The sequence below is a fragment of the Paroedura picta genome, chromosome 5, assembly GCF_049243985.1.
Source record: "Paroedura picta isolate Pp20150507F chromosome 5, Ppicta_v3.0, whole genome shotgun sequence".
Classification (NCBI taxonomy): Eukaryota; Metazoa; Chordata; class Lepidosauria; order Squamata; family Gekkonidae; genus Paroedura; species Paroedura picta.
In genome coordinates, this window is record NC_135373.1 from 50,628,444 (window position 1) to 50,645,758 (window position 17,315).

The following is a 17,315-nucleotide window of genomic DNA, read 5'->3' on the forward strand; positions in this document are numbered from 1 at the left end:
AGAGTCTAAAAATCCAATTAACAAACAAGTAATAAAAAGGCTCAAGTGCACAACAATAAAATAACAATCATTGACATATTAAAACATTCTATAATCAGATTAGTTTAAAGCTGCCTCTAATTCCCTAGAGCAGGGTGGTACATAACAGCAAGCTAGCTGATTTCAACAGGGATCCTTAGGCAGCAAGACAGCCTTTCCTGACAATGACTTGGTTGCCCAAGCAGGTTTTATTTCCAGGTGACCTGACCCAACAGCAAATCATTTGGCCCAGCCATGTCTCATCATGACTGACACATTCAAGTGGGAAGGCGGGTTGGTCTGAAGCAGCACAAATTTAGAATCCTGTCGTTCTTAAAGGTGCCACTGGACTCTTAGATTTCTTCTACATCAGGGGTAGTCAACCTGTGGTCCTCCAGATGTTTATGGACTACAAATCCCATGAGCCCCTGCCAGCAAACGCTGGCAGGGGCTCATAGGAATTGTAGTCCATGAACATGTGGAAGACCACAGGTTGACTACCCCTGTTCTACGACTGACACATCTTCAGGCCATGGCATCAATTTGTACTTGCCCTTAAAATGTGCAGGAAGCAGGCAAAGGCGGCGTGCTTTGTGAAAAGCAATACATTACTGGTCTCAAATACAGCAAAGCCCCAGTTCAAAATGCTGCAATTACTAGACAAAAGGTCTTTTAAAAGAACTATGGCTGTTCCTGAAACTATGGCTGTTCCATTTATGTGGTGAATTTATTTATATAATGAAATCATAATTTATGCATTAACAAGGACTGATTTAGGGAGGGATTGAATTGTATAAAACATAGAGTTCCGTTCTAAGACTGTTTACCCTGAAGTAGACAGAACGGAACCAGGGGGACTTGTTGCCCGTCCTGGTATCTGTATCCTTGATTATAATAACTTGCTCATAATAATATTTAATTTCATCAGTTGTGTGAAGCTAATTCCTAAAGCAGCGAACACACTGGATAAATTCAACCTACCTTTAAACAGAGTTGGTGAATTTGCAGGCAGGACCGCTGATGTAGACTATGACATCTTGCTATTTTGATGTGATGCTTCTGATGATAGAGCCCAAGACTGCATTCTCCTTTACTGCCGCATCACACTGTATGTAGTTCAGTCTTCCTGTACATGCAGTTGCCAAAGTTTCAGGATGTGTAACCATACTTGAAAGGAATTCTTAAACTTCTGCCTTTAGAAGTTCATCAAAGCTCTTTGCTGGGATGGTTTGATATTTGTAAAAGAGGAGTTCAAAAACTGAAACTGATCTGAATTGCGATGCTCATTGGATGTCAAGTCAAGCATCTCACAGGACTGTCTCTACCATTTGGAGTGGGTGTGACCAGCACCATAAAAGTAAGGTCATGCAGCATATAACAGCTACTATTTGTGCTGCCAGTAGTATGTATATATGTATCTATATATCTGTCTGTCCGTCCGTCCGTCCATCCATCCATCCATCCATCCATCCGTCCATTCATCCATTTGGATTTTTATACCACCCATTCTTTGCAGCTCTGGGCAGTTTACATTGAAACATTACCTAACTTTATATGGAACATATGAACAACTTTCAAACAACTTTCAAAACATTACAACAGTTCAATACCTCATTATTTCCAACAATCATCTTAATAGTATAAATAACAACAACATTGGGAGGTCGGTTATTGCAGTCATGGAAGAATGTCTGGGGGGACCAGCAGGTGTTCTGAGATGGCTGGCTTCAAATGAATGCCTGGTGGAGGAACTCTCTTTTGCAGGCCCTGTGGAACTGTGGAAGGTCGGGCAGGGCTCTGAAGAGATTCAGGGAGCTCGTTCCACCAGTTGGAGGCCAGGACCGAGAAGGCTCTAGCCCTTGTTGAGAACTGGCGCGCTTCTCTGGGGCCAGGGATCCGTAGCCAGTTGGAAGTGGCAGAGCGCAAAACTCTTTTGGGGATATAGGCCAGGAGGCGGTCTCTCAAATACACTGGGCCCAAACCGCGTATGGCCTTAAAGGTGATTACTAGAACCCTAAGCTTAATATGGAATTCAACTGGGAGCCAGCCAAGTTGTTGGAGTACCAGCTGGGTGTGGGATCTCCATGGTGTTTTCGTGAGGATCCTTGCCGCAGCATTCTGCACCAGTTGTAGTTTCTGGATCAAGGATAAGGGTAGGCCTGCATAGAGTGAGCTGCAGATTTCCAGTCTAGAGGTGATTGTCGCATGGATAACTGTGGTTAGGTTCTCTGGGTCCAGGTAGGGTGCTAGTAGCTTGGCTTGGTGGAGGCGGTAAAATGCCAGCTGTGTTACCTTTGTGACCTGGGCTTCCATTGTAAGAGAAGCATCCAGGATCATGCCCAGGTTCCTGGTGGTCCCTTCCTACCCAACCACAGGACCTCCGTCTTTGCAGGGTTGAGCTTCAGATGACTCTGTTTGATCCATTTTGTCACTGCTTCCAGACATCTGGCTAAGGGTTCAGGGGAGAGTCAGGGCGGACATCCATCAGGGGGAAGAGCTGGGTGTCATTCGCATATTGGTGGCAATCCAGCCCAAACCTCCGCACCAGCTGAGCCAGAGGGCGCATAAAGATGTTAATTAAGATAGGAGAGAGGACTGCTCCTTGTGGGACTCCACATGTGAGTTGGTGTCGATTGGATACTCTCTCTCCTATCGCTATCCTCTGTCCACGGTACTCGGAGGGCCATTGCCTGTATTCCGGTGTCAACTAGGCGGTGAGCTAAGAGCTCATGATATACTGTGTCAAACGCTGCTGACAGGTCTAATAGTATGAGCAGTGCTGACCCACCTTGGTCTAGCTGGCATCGGAGATCGTCCGTCAGGGCAACTAGCACTGTCTCTAATCCATGTCCAGGCCAGAAGCCTGACTGGAATGGATCAAGGGCTGAAGTTTCCTCCAGGAATGCTGATATTTGGTCCTCAGCAGCCCTTTCAACTGAAGGGGCAATAGTTGTCAGGCTCCTGCGAGGCCAGAGATGGTTTCTTGAGCTATGGGCGTACCACTGCCTCTTTTAATCCTTCTGTTAATTCTCCTGTTGAGAGGGAGAGGTTAATTATTTCCCGGAGAGGGGCTCCTATTCTTATGTCTGTTGTTTTTAGGAGCCCTGATGGGCATGGGTCTAGTGAGCAAGTGGTTGGCCTCGTTGCTGCTAGCATCCTGTCCACTTCAGTTAGTGAGAATCGTCTGAAGTGACTCATTGTTCTCTCCCAAAGGGGCCTCTAGTTCACTTTCTGTGTCCAAAATTGGCCATGCTGTCATATACTCAGAACTTCCTCAGTCTAGCGTCAAGCAGGGAGAATGTGTGAATCCAATTAATATCAGCATATTAAGTCTTGCTTGGCTTGGGGAGCATGGCATAGAGGCGAAACAGAGAGACAACCCACAAAGCTGGCACCCACTTCAGCATTTGCAGTTCAGTTCAAAATATGAATCTTGTTTTTTATAATGTGCAATCAAACCACTATCCCAACAGGATTTGAGAGTACCTTGAGCAGGCTTAAGGTGTGGGTGCTAGTCCTAACTTTTTACCCAGTGTTGCTACTGATAGGCTTGTTGTTAGCCAATAGATCAGCTGCTGTTTCCCAGATCGGTGCTCCCCCACCATGACTCACTGTGGGGATTACAGAGTTGGCTCCTGCGAATATGCAGTTGTATGTTTTTTTAATTACAAAATTCCATAATTTGCAAACTACTGAAGAGGTACAATATATACAAAACAAGTGTACACGCAGAACATATTAAAGAGGATATTATTTTGTAGGTAATACCTTGTTGCAAAACGTCTTGCTGAATGCTAATTAAAATGTTTGGATGATTCCTGTTATTAATAAATGACTACCATTGTTCAAGAAATGCTTCTTGCCTAAAGGCCTGATTGTATCTTACATATTTGCAGGCAGTTCATTTATTCATCATTGGATTTCATCCTTCCCTCAATTGCTCCTGTGCATCTGGCAAAACTTTCTTTTTCCACTATGGTGCAATCCAACTTGTAATTGCTGCCAAAACATTTCCAGACTGGAATGATCTCGCCTCCTTCCACTGAGCCAAATCCATCAGTTTTGCTGCATTATGGTTTGCTGCTATACCCGGAACAGTTCAGTCTCTTTTACAGTAGGCAAGGCAAGTAAAGGATTCTACTTTTGATCACAGGGCAACTGTATGTTCTCATTGCTTTCTTGGTCTTTCTATTCCCTTTATCTTGCAAAAAACTCTGTCTTGGGACATTCTTCCCCCCCCCATGGGTCTTAAACTCTTCTCTAAGGCTTTACTCCATAGGAGAGAAACAGCTTGCCCATGTGGTTTCCTCTCTCTGAAGTGAGCTGGGAAGATATGCTCTGTCGGCCAGTGCTTCCTTATCAATGTGTCTACCTATCAAATGACCCTGCTGATACCAGGGGATTTGAGCTCCCACCTGCAGAGATCTTGAGCCTTTGGTAATCAGAGTAGGGTTGTGCATAATGAAATAATTGAACTGAAGATATACATGGAAATAGCTGTTTGAGGTCATTACTTTATTTGGTGGGGAGGTGGAACATGTAAGCGATTAGGGTTTCTTAGTGAAATAAAACTTCCCTGAAGAAATCTGTTTTGTTTTTTGAGTTTGGTTGCTGCTAGCTGGCTACAGCATGTGCACATTTTTTTTACTGTACTGGCTTCTATCTTCCGATTGGATCCTTGCAAATGAGGAACAGAGTGCTTCCAGACAATCAACTTTGGAGACAAGCCACAGAGAGTTGCAATTCTCTTCCCATTACTCCTTGGTAGGGTAGGGTGGCAAAACCCTTTTGATCTTCTTTGATCTTCTGGGGATGAGTAAATAGAAACCTGGGGCAGGATGACAAAAAAATGCCCACTGGGAACAATGCCTGAAAGCCCAATGGGATGGGCTCAACTGACTGAAACATATTACAGCAAACAAAAGTTGCAACAAAAATCCAGAAAAGATTTAGAGACACTGCCCTCTCAAAGCCTGGTGGAGAGAAGGCAGGAGTTGGTTCCATAACATTCCAGGCAGGCTATGCCATAAAATGCTGGCCAGGGGATACAGACCCAACTGTATCCCTGTCTCACAGGCAGTGGACCTCTTGCTTGCACAAAAGGTAACAGAATGGTCTATCATAAGTACCTTAATTGGGTACCTTGGTATGTCAGCACCTACAGGGATAGTAGGTCATCTAATATAAGATTTCAAGACTACAAGCACTATCTACCATTTCTTTGGATTGTTTCCCTCAACAGTCCCAAGTGTGCAGCTACAGAGGCCACTCCAATTAGAAAAGAATGGGTACCACACTCATGAACTGGCAACCCTTCATCTGGACAGTTCTACTGGCCAGAACTGATACTGAATTGAGGGTAACCTACCCATGCATTGAAAAAGGCAGTGGCCTCACATTCATAAGAACACCTGAACTTGGCAAAGTTGGGATTCCCTGTTGGCCCCTAGGCCACATGATGTTCTTTGTTTGATTGCTGCACTCTGGACATTCAGATCATCAGCACTGCCTTCTCCAACAACAGGTTAAGGTCACCAGGCTGCAAGGCTGTACATGACACATTCCAAAAGGTGGTGGCCCCCAACTCACCAATGTGCAAAGCAGCATAGAGTGTTTCCATGATTTCTGCATGAAACTGTTCCTCTTACTAGGATCAGAACATTGTGCTCCATACCCCTGTACTAGTAGCCTCATAAGTGAATAGGCATCTGAAATCCTTCTCTGCTGGTACTTCATGCACCTCAAGCATCTTGTCATGAATAAGGCCAGAAATACAGGGATATATCTGCTGGGCCAAAAAGATCATAGAGGATGTTGTGGCAGACACATCCAGAACAAACTTGGGGGAGCCTGCTAAGAAGGGAGTCTAGAGACCCAGAAAAGAATAGACTTGAAGAGCAGTAAGAAGAACAGAAAGTGGTTAACCAGTATACAGCCTTGTGTAGATTAAAACCATCTAAGCCATTACCAATAGATACAATTGATATAGGACTACAATGCACACTGATCAAAATTCTAAAACATATATTCTCTGATGCATTTCTGTGTGCATAAGCTCTCAGAAGGGCATACTGTATAACATATAACCATGAGAACAAGAAAATGGGTCACAATACTACAAGACGCAAGGGACATTCCTTGTGATTAGCAAGAAAGGCATTACCCCACAAAATGAGGCACACTTTCAGAATCCTGAAGATACATGGACAATCAACAGAACCTCAGAGGAACTGCAGATAACTGATGCAGAAGATAATCAATAGAAAATCATGCAAACCTTTACTAAACAAAATTATCATTATGTAAAGCTATTGTGTCTCAACATACCTTCTAAATAAGTCTATGCACTTTTGAAGGCAGCATCTCCATCTCTCTAACTCTTCCTCAGAGAATTCTACACTCTTTCATTCATGCCATATCAAAACAAGTGCAAAGGCTGGTGTGGCTAAAGATGTCGTCCTGAGAGGGTGGCAGGGCATCTGCTCTGCTATCTCTGAAGCCTGACAGGGGTCAATTGTGCAAGCAATTGGCAGAAAAGAGGAGGGGTACGCAAACCCCACCTCACCTTTCTACCCAGGAAGTTCTTGGGGCCGTCTCCAATCCTTTAGGGAGTATATCTCCCTGGATTATAGGCTGTCAGCGTTCCAGGTCCAGAGGACGACTGCCATTTTCTACCTCGGACTTTCTTTTCTTTCTTCAATCTTAAAGTATCTGCTTCAACCCTACATGATGATTTACCACAAATGAACGCTTTGAACTGAGGGGAGGACATCGGCTGAGTTCCAAAACATCATTTACTGCAAGTATCTCTCGTTTTTTTTTTCTTCGTCTTTCTTCCTGCATCAAAGCCCTTTGTTTCCCCCCTCCTCTTACTCTGCTCTGCCTGAAGCCACCTCGTTAAGAGGCAGGCTAATTCTCCTAACTAAGCAGAAGAAGGACTCAAATCAACTCGAATTAATTGGCAAAAGCTCTTATTGTAATTGTTTTGGTTTTCGAAGATAAGAAGATAAGAGCTGTGAATGGGAAAATCTCACGAGAACTCTGTGCCAGTATGAGAATCTGTGCCTTAACTCACTTCAATACGTCACATGCCTGTGCCGGAACATCAGAGGATAAAACAGAGGACCTCTACTGGCCACTTGTAAAACTGTTTGAGGCCGGTTTTTTTTAAAGTCAAAATCATGTCTATGTTAAAAAGATTGGCTCATCTAATAGAGATACAAACCCAAGATTACAAAGTATTCTTAGATGGATTGATCAAAAATATCTCCAAGGAGATCCAAGATGGCAAGGAAGAAGTCTTCAATAGGAATGATGGATTAATAACAGTGACTGATGACAGCTTTAAACAAGGTGGAAAACCAACAGCAGAAGAGAAATCTGAAATTCATATCTTCAAGGAGATCCAAGAAGCCAAGGAAGACGTCTTTAACAGGAATAATGGATCAATAACAGTGGCTGATGACAGCTCTAAACAAGGTGGAAAACCAACAGTAGAAGAGAAATCTGAAATTCTGGAGACGGAAAATGGGATGCCGGAGTTCTGCAGCCCAGATAAGGACACCCTTTTTAAAAAGACATACAGCCATCTCAAAGCAACAGTGTACAAAAATCAATCAAAAGAAATATGGATCTGCAGTGAAAGTAACCGATTTAAAGGATCTCTCTGGGGAAAAAATTGTATTGATACTGGAGTCCAGGAGGTGCAACGGCCTCAAGATTTATCGATGCATACTCTGCGGGAAAGAGTACAACTGCACTTTCTACGCCAAAGGCCAATGGGACAGAATATAATTTTACGGGAACGACAAGATGTAGCAAGCCTCGAGATGAGACCCCCTTAAGAAGACCGAAAGCTCATATTGTTTTATGTTTAATGTTATACTGTATTCTATATTTCCATTTTTATGAAAAAGGGGAAGCAGTGTCTCTTTCTCTCTTGTTTTTTTTGTCTCTTTTCTTTTGTAGGCATATAGGTAATATAATCATTAGTGCTGAAAATGTAAAATGGGGTTCTCCCCTCTTATTTTTTCTTTCTTCTATTAGTGTATTGTCCTAGGACTAAAGCCTACACTGACTTGTAGAAAATGTTTAATGTTAAGCTTTCAACTTCAATCTGAAAATATATCTGTTAGGATGGTTCTTAGAATGGGTCAAGCATAAATTGTTTTGTAGATGTATCAGAACCAAGGATAAGGAGAAGCTATAGAAGACTGAAAGCTTATATTGTTTTATGTTTAATGCTAAGCATTTAATCTAAACCTGAAAATCTTATTATTCTCTGTATTAACAACATATATTGTATTCTACATTGCTATTTTTATGAAAAAGGGGAAGCAGTGCCTTTTTTCTCTCTTGTTTCTTTTTCTTAGTAGGCATATAGGTAATATAATCGTTAGCGTTAGAAATATAAAATGGGGCTTTCCCCCCTTATTATTATTTTTTTTATTGGTGTATTGTTATAGGGCCAAAGCCCATATTGATCTGTAGAAAATGCAAAGCTCTCAGCTTATACCTGTCAGGATGGCTCTTAGAATGGGTCAAGTATAAATGGTTTGTAGATGTATCTGTATTAAGAATAAGGAGAAATTATGAAATCCTTTTGTAATTTTTTTTCTTTGTACATCTTTAAGGCAAAGCCCTACTTTCCTCTCCCTTCATCAGGGTATTGATACAGGGCCAAAACTCATACTGTGCTATAAGAAATGTTTAATGTTAAGCATCTAACTCAAACCTAGAAATATCTGCTAGGATAGCTCTTAGATTGTATCAAGCAGTTAATGTGAGGTCTACGATCTCTCAAGTAAGTTGACTAATAATAACTTTTCTTTTGTATATCTAAACAGGCCTTTTTTTTTTAATGTAGTGGAAATGTGGACGGCTCTTAGACTCATGGCTCTTAGAGTTTTGGGCAAAAGTTTATATTACTGTGGAGTCAATGTGGGGTCGTATATTCTCAAATGATGATTATATTTCTATCTTTATGAAAATAAAAAAAATCATTATATATAAAAAAAAAAACAAGTGCAAAGGCTGAAAATTGTATTTTTTTTAAATGTTCCTTTAAGTTTTGGGAACAAAAAGAAGTCTTAAGGGGCAAGATCAGGGCTGTATGTTGGAGGAAGTAAGGTTTCCCAGCCAAATTCATAGTAGATCCCTTGCTCCCTTCAAAGAATACTACCCTCTTTGGTTGAGGCCAGAGCAGGCAAGATCGAAGGTCCCTCGTCAAGTGACACCAAAACCTCAGGCATTCCCCTATACACCAAGGCAGGTGGCTGTCTTGGCTGCTTCTGGGTGGGGAGGGTTTGAGAAAATTGTTTTGTTTGGAAGAAATAGTTTGTTTAGAACAAACTGTGGACGTATGGCCTGGAATCCAAGTAGCAATACTTTTGGACTTACTTTCCTAGATCACAGGGTTGTCATGTCATGCAGAGAGAAGAGAACAACATAAGCCCCTTAGGATCCCTAGTGGGAAGTAAAGAATTGTATAAATGAAGAAAATAAATAAGTATCTAAGACATTTGAAGTTTTCTTTGAATTATCTAAATAGTAGAAGGGGTTATTTCATGGCTGTGTGAATCATGTGTTTATTTTCTCTTTTTAAAATCCCTTAACCAGGCAAACCATCACATAACCAAATGCAGCTGTAAAATTATTCCTAAGAAAAGTGACACATAAAAACCAATGTCAGTTATTGATTATTTTTTGCATAGTTGAATATCCACATCGGAGCTTTCCTTTATTTAATGAAAGGGCACACCAATTACACAGGTTCTCGTAGACTCCCCTCCTCCCAATGAACTGATTGCATGAGAGACCAAAAAAGCGTGTTGTTTTGCTACCCACCAAAGCCTTCTTCCATGTAAGGAAGTGACTAATTTGTCATTTCACACTGAAAAGCAAAATGGAGTGAGGGGTGAGGGAGGTGGTTGCCCAAGAGAGAACTGCACTGAGGAGGGACAGCTGGCAGATCATCCACTAAGATGTTAGCCTTGTTGGATCTTGTCTGCTGCTATGAAGCAACTCTGGAGGAGCCAGCCTCAGATGCAGCTGTCCACTACTACAGGATACCACAATTTAATAAAACAGCAGAAAGTAAAACTGGGGAAGACAAAGAAGGAAGCGTTGGTTTTCAAACCCCGCTTTTCACTACCCAAAGGAGTTTCAAAGTGGCTTTCAATCGCCTTCCCTTCCTCTCCCAACAACAGAGGTAGGTGTGGTTGAGAGAGCTCTGACAGAAATGACTACAACTAGCCCAAGGTCACCCAGCTGGCTGCATTTGGAGGAGCAGGGAATCAAAACCAATTCTTCAGATTAGAGGCTGCTGCACTTAACTACTACACCAACCTGGCTCCCTTATTATACAAAAGAAAATATGGCAGGCTGCAAAGCTGCCCACCTCTAACTTCTGCATTATTTACACCTGGACTTTGTTTTAATTTCATTTTAATAAAAATAGAACATATCAATTCCCGCAATGCACCATTGTCTCTAAAGTACACAAGACTTTTGCAACAAGAATAAACATCTGAATTAAGACAGACTTCCAGCATCACCAGGCAACAAAGTCCCTCCCTCGTTTTCCTTGGCAGGTCTCCATGGGTTGATTCTGTATCCAAAGAACAAACGCAAAGCAGCAAAGTAGTTAAAAGTCATGGAACCAACAGGAGCCCTGGAAACGGAGGAGATGTTCACAGGAAATCAGAAGAGGGCTGAGACAGTCATTCCCACTCACTTCTTAGAAGATTCATTCTTGAGTCTCTTGATTGACTCAACATATCCTCTCAGAAGACAGTCTTCAAACTAGTTGTTTATGACATTCCAATAAATAAAGCTCTAGTCCCCCCTCCCCCATAAAACTATGGTTATGCTTGCTTTTTAAGAGTAAATGAGCAACTTCCCAATACAGGGCCCCATCCAGCCTAGGCACAATAGCATTTAGATGACAGCCCCATATCTGGTGACAATCCATGAATGGCATCCCATGCTAGGTAACCTGTCCCTCCACCCTTACTTGATATCTGTAACTGAGCAGGCTACATCTTTTGGTCTGGGAGGAACAGAAAAAGGCAACCTCTTTCCATTGTGTAGGGTTCTGAGCTCATTTCCGCATCCTTTTGCAGAGGAACACTCATTGGTCTGACTGTAGCATAGTAAGCATGAGTTAGATCCATTTACAAGCCCTCCAGCACTGCACAGCTTGCCTCAGGGGATGGCTTTCTGCATGAAATGGATTGCACTAGGGGCAGAGAAAAGGAGATACTGTACATGTCTCTATGAGGCTGTGGATAAGGCCATTGGGAGAGGATGCATTGTTTTGCCTATGTTACAGACTCCCCTTTGGCTTTCATCCATAACAGATTCATACTCCCCTTTACAAATCCATCAAGGCTGCCTTGAAATGCAGTCATTAGTCAGCCAGAACCTAGAAGTTGTTTAGTAAGCCACAGGGGATATGGGTTTACAGGGAAATACAACAAAATATTCATTTGATCTAGGAGCTAAATTAACAATTCAGAGCCCAATTTGCAAATAAAGCAATTTCAGTTCAAACCTGGGCACTGTTCAAGTTCATACAAGCTTTGAAGATATGTCTTGTCCACCAGTGTATTCTTCAATGAGAGGGTCTCATATAATATAAGGACTATGCATAGCTTGGTCCCTCTGAAAAGCGACATCAATAGGAAGAGTCCAGTTGACACTAACAAAATATTTTCAATAGCAAAACTGTCCTCTCTTTAAATAAAATATGCAAACTATGTAGACATAGGCCTGGTATGTAGGTAGGCAGCTTTGTGGTGTCTCCGGTTCCGTTTCTTCTTTATCTCTTGGATGTGTTTCCACTTTGGGCCCCCTTTGTTTCTCTGCCGCTTCTTTTCCCGGTGCCACATCTGCTCACAGTACTCATCCAGGCTGAAGTTAGGGCTGCTGAGAAGTTGGATATAATCCTTGTATCTCAGCTGTGACTCAGTGAGTAAGTCTCTCACTCGCCCCCCTTGATCTTCTGTTTTCAGAGTGCTTTCCATTTGTCCGTTCTCGATGACATTTAAATTTAACTTCACAATTGTCTGGACAAATGTGTGTACCTGGGCTTTACAGAAATACGCCCCTGTGTCTTTCTTCTGCAAGCTGCGGATCAACAATCCATATTCTGTCTTGATAATCCTTTCATCCGGTTTCAGCTGTAAGATTAAATATACATATATATTGTAAAGCTCAGAGGTAAGTTGAAATGAAATGAAATGATTATTTATTACGGTCATTGACCAGCATCAGAGGTAAGTTAAAAACCATGCGTGTTACAGTGAAAAGCCAAGATGAAGATCAAAATAGAAGCCCCAAATTATGTTAAATGGATTGCCTGATTTAAATTTGGTTGTGGGCATGTTATGAAACATATCTACAACATTCCATGTGACTGATCACTTCACCTCAAAATGCAAAAGCAGCCTGGTGAGGATCCATTGGCTTAGGTGGGCACCATCAGCTGTGAGCTTGGTTTTGTGTGAAACTGGAATACCACACAGATACAGATTTCATTTCACCCAAAGACACACTTAAATCAGAAACAAGAGAACCATCATCTCAAAAGAACAGTTGCCATGATAATCAACTACTGATGCTGCTAATTGATGCAGTTAATTTTATTAGGTTTTAAATTGTGTACTGTTTTTACAGTTTTAACCACTGTATTTATAAATTGTGTATGTACACTACCCTAAGCCGGTCTCAGAAGGGCAGTCTAGAAATATAATTATAATTAATACTACTATTACTACTACTAATAATAACAATAATGTTAAGTCATGTATTTCAAAGAAGAGGAAAGTGAGCAAAACATTTGTTCCTGCCTCAAAAGGAAAAGAGAGCTCTTACTGGCATCATTGTTACTTCTTACCTTGGTAATGGGGTGGAGAAGAGGAAGTATAGATATTACTTTTAACAGCTAGCTTGGCTGTTATATAATCTGTACATAAGCAAAAATATACCACATGCCTCTGAATCTGCTAGTAATGGACTTTTTAAAGTCATAATCATTCACACTGTGACCTTGATTGTTTCCTTACCATTATATTGTTTCTAAGATTTCTGTGATTTATTGATGGCTGTTTTATTATTTCAATTAAGCTTAAATTAGATCATCCTTATTGTCTTAATGGTTTTGTGGTATGCTGTCTTGGGAACTCTTAGTTTGAGAGGCAGGATAAAATATTTAAAATTCATACGTTGCCCATAAGCAGGATTGCAAAAGTTAGAAAATGCTTAACTACCTGACTCACAAATGAGTGATGAATATTGCACGCTATAAGGGCAGCTAAACAACGTTACGGCGCATTCAGTAAGGATATCAACATGATCCCCACCTTTCTTTACCTCTCGAAGATGGGATTCCAGGTCAGGTTTCATTGCCTCCTGTTCTCAACTCATCTCTTAAAACGGCTTTGATCATGACCATAATGTGAAGGGAACAGGAAGCGCCATGTGCATCAGTCTTTCTGTTGCTCCACATTTCAGCTTAAGGCAAAAATATCAGAACAGCTTGAACCACCCTCTGCCAGGGAGATGCAAAAAGGTTTATTTTGCCCAAGTGAGAGATGCAGAGGAACAGGAAGTGGGAGACAATTATTCTCTCTGTTCCATTTACTTTAGTATAACATCCTGTGCCCGTTACATCACCATGACATCTGAAGCCACTCATCTACTATCAACAAGCTGACAACCGTACCCTACAGAGAACTGCCCCCAGTGTGGTGATTCTCAAAACCAGTTTGTTTGTTTTTTTAAATCAGCAAACCAATAAAAGCAAGCTGTGGAAATATACTGTTCTTTTATCTTTAAAGTTGCATCCATTTAAGGGGGGGGACCCAGGGTTTTTTTGTATGACAGTTTTCATGTATTTTAATCACTCTGCAATTACGGAGTTTCTCTTCCCGCCTGCTAACAAAAATAGAATGCCCACTATCAGAATTAGCAAGGGAAAACCAAAACCATCTCTTACAGATTTTTAAACTAGAATAAAGCAGTAAACACTTCCAGATGTGGATGTTGATTATTTAATTTTCAATCATTTTCATGTTCAAATAACAATCGAAGCATACAAGAAAAATATCTGCATCTGCTACTAAAAGATAGGTAACTGCCAAAGAATGAGGGGACAGACTTAAAAACATAATCTAATGTAATCAAGGATTAAACAAAAAGATTCTGTTAAGGCTAGTGGCCCCAATCCAGACTTCCTAGAGCAGGCAGCAGACCTTTCTTCTTGGCAAGGAGCTTCCATCTCCTATTCACTACTAGAGATATGGAGACACACAAAAACTGGCTTAGTCAGGATATCCTGAATCACCTGAATCTCAGTATTGGTATAAGGATTTGGGTTCAGCAAGATCTGTGAAAGCTGAATTTTTCAGCTCTGAGGCATTTAAAGGGACCTAGATTGGTTTAAATGTCTCCAAAGGCTGCCAAACAGTTGATCCTAGAGATGGGCACAACCCAATCCATGGGTTTCTGAGAACCCACAAGATTGGGTAGTTTGTGGCTTGCAAACTGGGCTTGTATGACCATGCCCCCAAGGACCGCACACAACCTCATATGGGCCTTACCCCTCTGTGTGAGCTCATGGGCTTTTGGGGGGTTGCGTTTCTTCTCTTGGCACATGTGCATTGATTATATAAAGTGCACAAAATCCCTCTTCTGGCATAGTTTGGGCTTGGGAGGGTTGTCTATTGGTCTCCATGGCTACTCCAATAATTTAGCTTGATTTGCTATGTATATGTATAATTTTGTGGGTTATAGTGGTTCTAGAGAGAAGGAGCACCATCAGCCTTACTTGTGGGTCTTTGGCTGCTCATTTCTGGCTGGCATTCAAAAACCCCTCTCCTATTTGATGCCAAATTGGCTTTTAATTGGAGCCTTGCTGTGCCTGTGTGTATGTGTGTGAAGGGGGGGGGCTCCCTCCCTGGCCGTGGCTGTCTCTCCCATAAATCAAACTACTTTTCTTTTCCCCCCAACAAGATGAGTAATAGAGTGCAAATGTGTGGTTGGCCTCGTGTGAGGTATAGGAAGCAGACCAGGGGCAAATATTGTGGAGTGGAGAGGCCTACCCATTCTCTTACAGTGCAGGGATCCTTCCCAGTGGAGGCTTGCCCGGTGCCAAAAAAGGAGGAGCCCCCCGCAGTTGACTATCCCCCCCCATCAGTCCCATGAGTTCTACTTTGGGTGGGGTGGCAGGCGAGGATGCGAGGAGAGCTCCACATCACAGATGCATAGTCTTTTTCCAGACTCCAAAGAGGAGTGATTCCTTGAGCAGCTCAAAGAACAGCAGTTGCTCACGCTGGTTCTGGAGGAGGAACCTTACTCTGCAGAGTTGAGGGATAGGAACTGGAGAACCTCTAGCCCTTCCACATCAAAAGCCACCATATCTGCATCTGCATCAAACACATCCTTTGGCCCATCCTTGAGGACTAGAAGTGAACCTCATTTCCTGCCTCTTAGACCAGCTCACAGTCCCAGATTTCAGCCAGAGCTTTGGAACCACTTCCAAATGATTCCCCCAGTGATCCCTGTGGAGTGTGGGATTTGCAAGGCCCACATGTGCCATGGGACAGACCCAAGCCACCTTTCCTCCTCCATTCTCCATCAGCACAAAGAGTTGTTGTCAATGGTGTTTCATCAGACTGGAGAGAGGTGAGTAGCGGGGTACCTCAGGGCTCGGTGCTTGGCCCGGTACTTTTTAACATATTTATTAATGATCTAGATGAGGGGGTGGAGGGACTACTCATCAAGTTTGCAGATGACACCAAATTGGGAGGACTGGCAAATACTCCGGAAGATAGAGACAGAGTTCAACGAGATCTGAACACAATGGAAAAATGGGCAAATGAGAACAAGATGCAATTTAATAAAGATAAGTGTAAAGTTCTGTATCTGGGTCAGAAAAATGAAAAGCATGCCTACTGGATGGGGGATACGCTTCTAGGTAACACTGTGTGTGAACGAGACCTTGGGGTACTTGTGGATTGTAAACTAAACATGAGCAGGCAGTGTGATGCAGCGCTAAAAAAGGCAAATGACATTTTGGGCTGTATCAACAGAGGCATCACATCAAAATCACAAGATGTCATAGTCCCATTGTATACGGCACTGGTCAGACCACACTTGGAGTACTGTGTGCAGTTCTGGAGGCCTCACTTCAAGAAGGACGTAGATAAAATTGAAAGGGTACAGAGGAGAGCGACAAAGATGATCTGGGGCCAAGGGACCAAGCCCTATGAAGATAGGTTGAGGGACTTGGGAGTGTTCAGCCTGGAGAAAAGGAGGTTGAGAGGGGACATGATAGCCATCTTTAAGTATTTGAAAGGTTGTCACTTGGAGGAGGGCAGGATGCTGTTTTTGTTGGCTGCAGAGGAGAGGACATGCAGTAATGGGTTTAAACTTCAACGATACAGGCTAGATATCAGGAAAAAATTTTCACAGTCAGAGTAGTTCAGCAGTGGAATAGGCTGCCTAAGGAGGTGGTGAGCTCCCCCTCACTGGCAGTCTTCAAGCAGAGGTTGGATACACACTTTTCTTGGATGCTTTAGGATGCTTAGGGCTGATCCTGCGTTGAGCAGGGGGTTGGACTAGATGGCCTGTATGGCCCCTTCCAACTCTATGATTCTATATGATTCTATGATTCTATGATTCACTTGCAGTGTATCCACTCCACTGTTCTCCCTGTGTGACAGATACCAATCCCTGCTGGGAGCAAAAGACTGACCCCCTCTCCTCATAGACATAGAGTGGAGCTGTCACTACTCCCCAAGGAAGCTTGCACTGTCCAGTTGTTGAGTGTCAATGGTTGGGCCTTATTGGGGACTGCCCAAATGGTGGGCACGGGTGGAGTCCATGCAAGTTCAGGTTTTGTGATATCCCTCCAACCCATGACCATCCAAAAATGCTCACCTCTTGTTGATCCTGCTGTAAAAGGTCTCTCCATGGGACTGGCTTGGGCTGTGCAGGGAGCTCTCCCTGTGCAGCCAAACAAACAGGTGATCTGTGGATCATCTTGGGCTGTGTGGGGAAGGAGTCAAACTGCCCCCTGGACCGCCCAAGAAAAAGCTGATCCTGTGAGAGAAGTTTCTCAGATTGGACTCCCCTGCAGAGCCCTCCGGCTGGCAGTAAACTTCCTTTCCTTTGGCATGGGTAGGAAGTGAAAGTTTAAGTTTAAATTGTCTCCCTTTCACTTATCCCCACCATCCAAGAAGCAAAAAGTATCTCTGGAATGGAAGAAGACTGAATGGAAAGATAAATAGATT

At 42.6% G+C, this 17,315-nt stretch overlaps 1 protein-coding gene across 6 annotated transcripts in view; it reads right to left on the reverse strand.

Annotated features, from left to right (window-relative positions):
- Window positions 1-3,664: 3,664 nt before the first annotated feature.
- The window catches only part of SEMA3D (semaphorin 3D), a 165,565-nt gene continuing 151,914 nt past the window's right edge, over window positions 3,665-17,315 (reverse strand). For 5 of the 6 annotated variants that reach the window (XM_077337862.1, XM_077337863.1, XM_077337866.1 and 2 more), the window contains one exon: window positions 3,665-12,200. In XM_077337862.1, the coding sequence (XP_077193977.1) occupies window positions 11,775-12,200 (426 nt within the window). In that variant the 3' untranslated portion in view covers window positions 3,665-11,774. The remainder of the gene's footprint in view (window positions 12,201-17,315) is intronic. The other variant, XR_013231065.1, reaches the window with a different exon arrangement.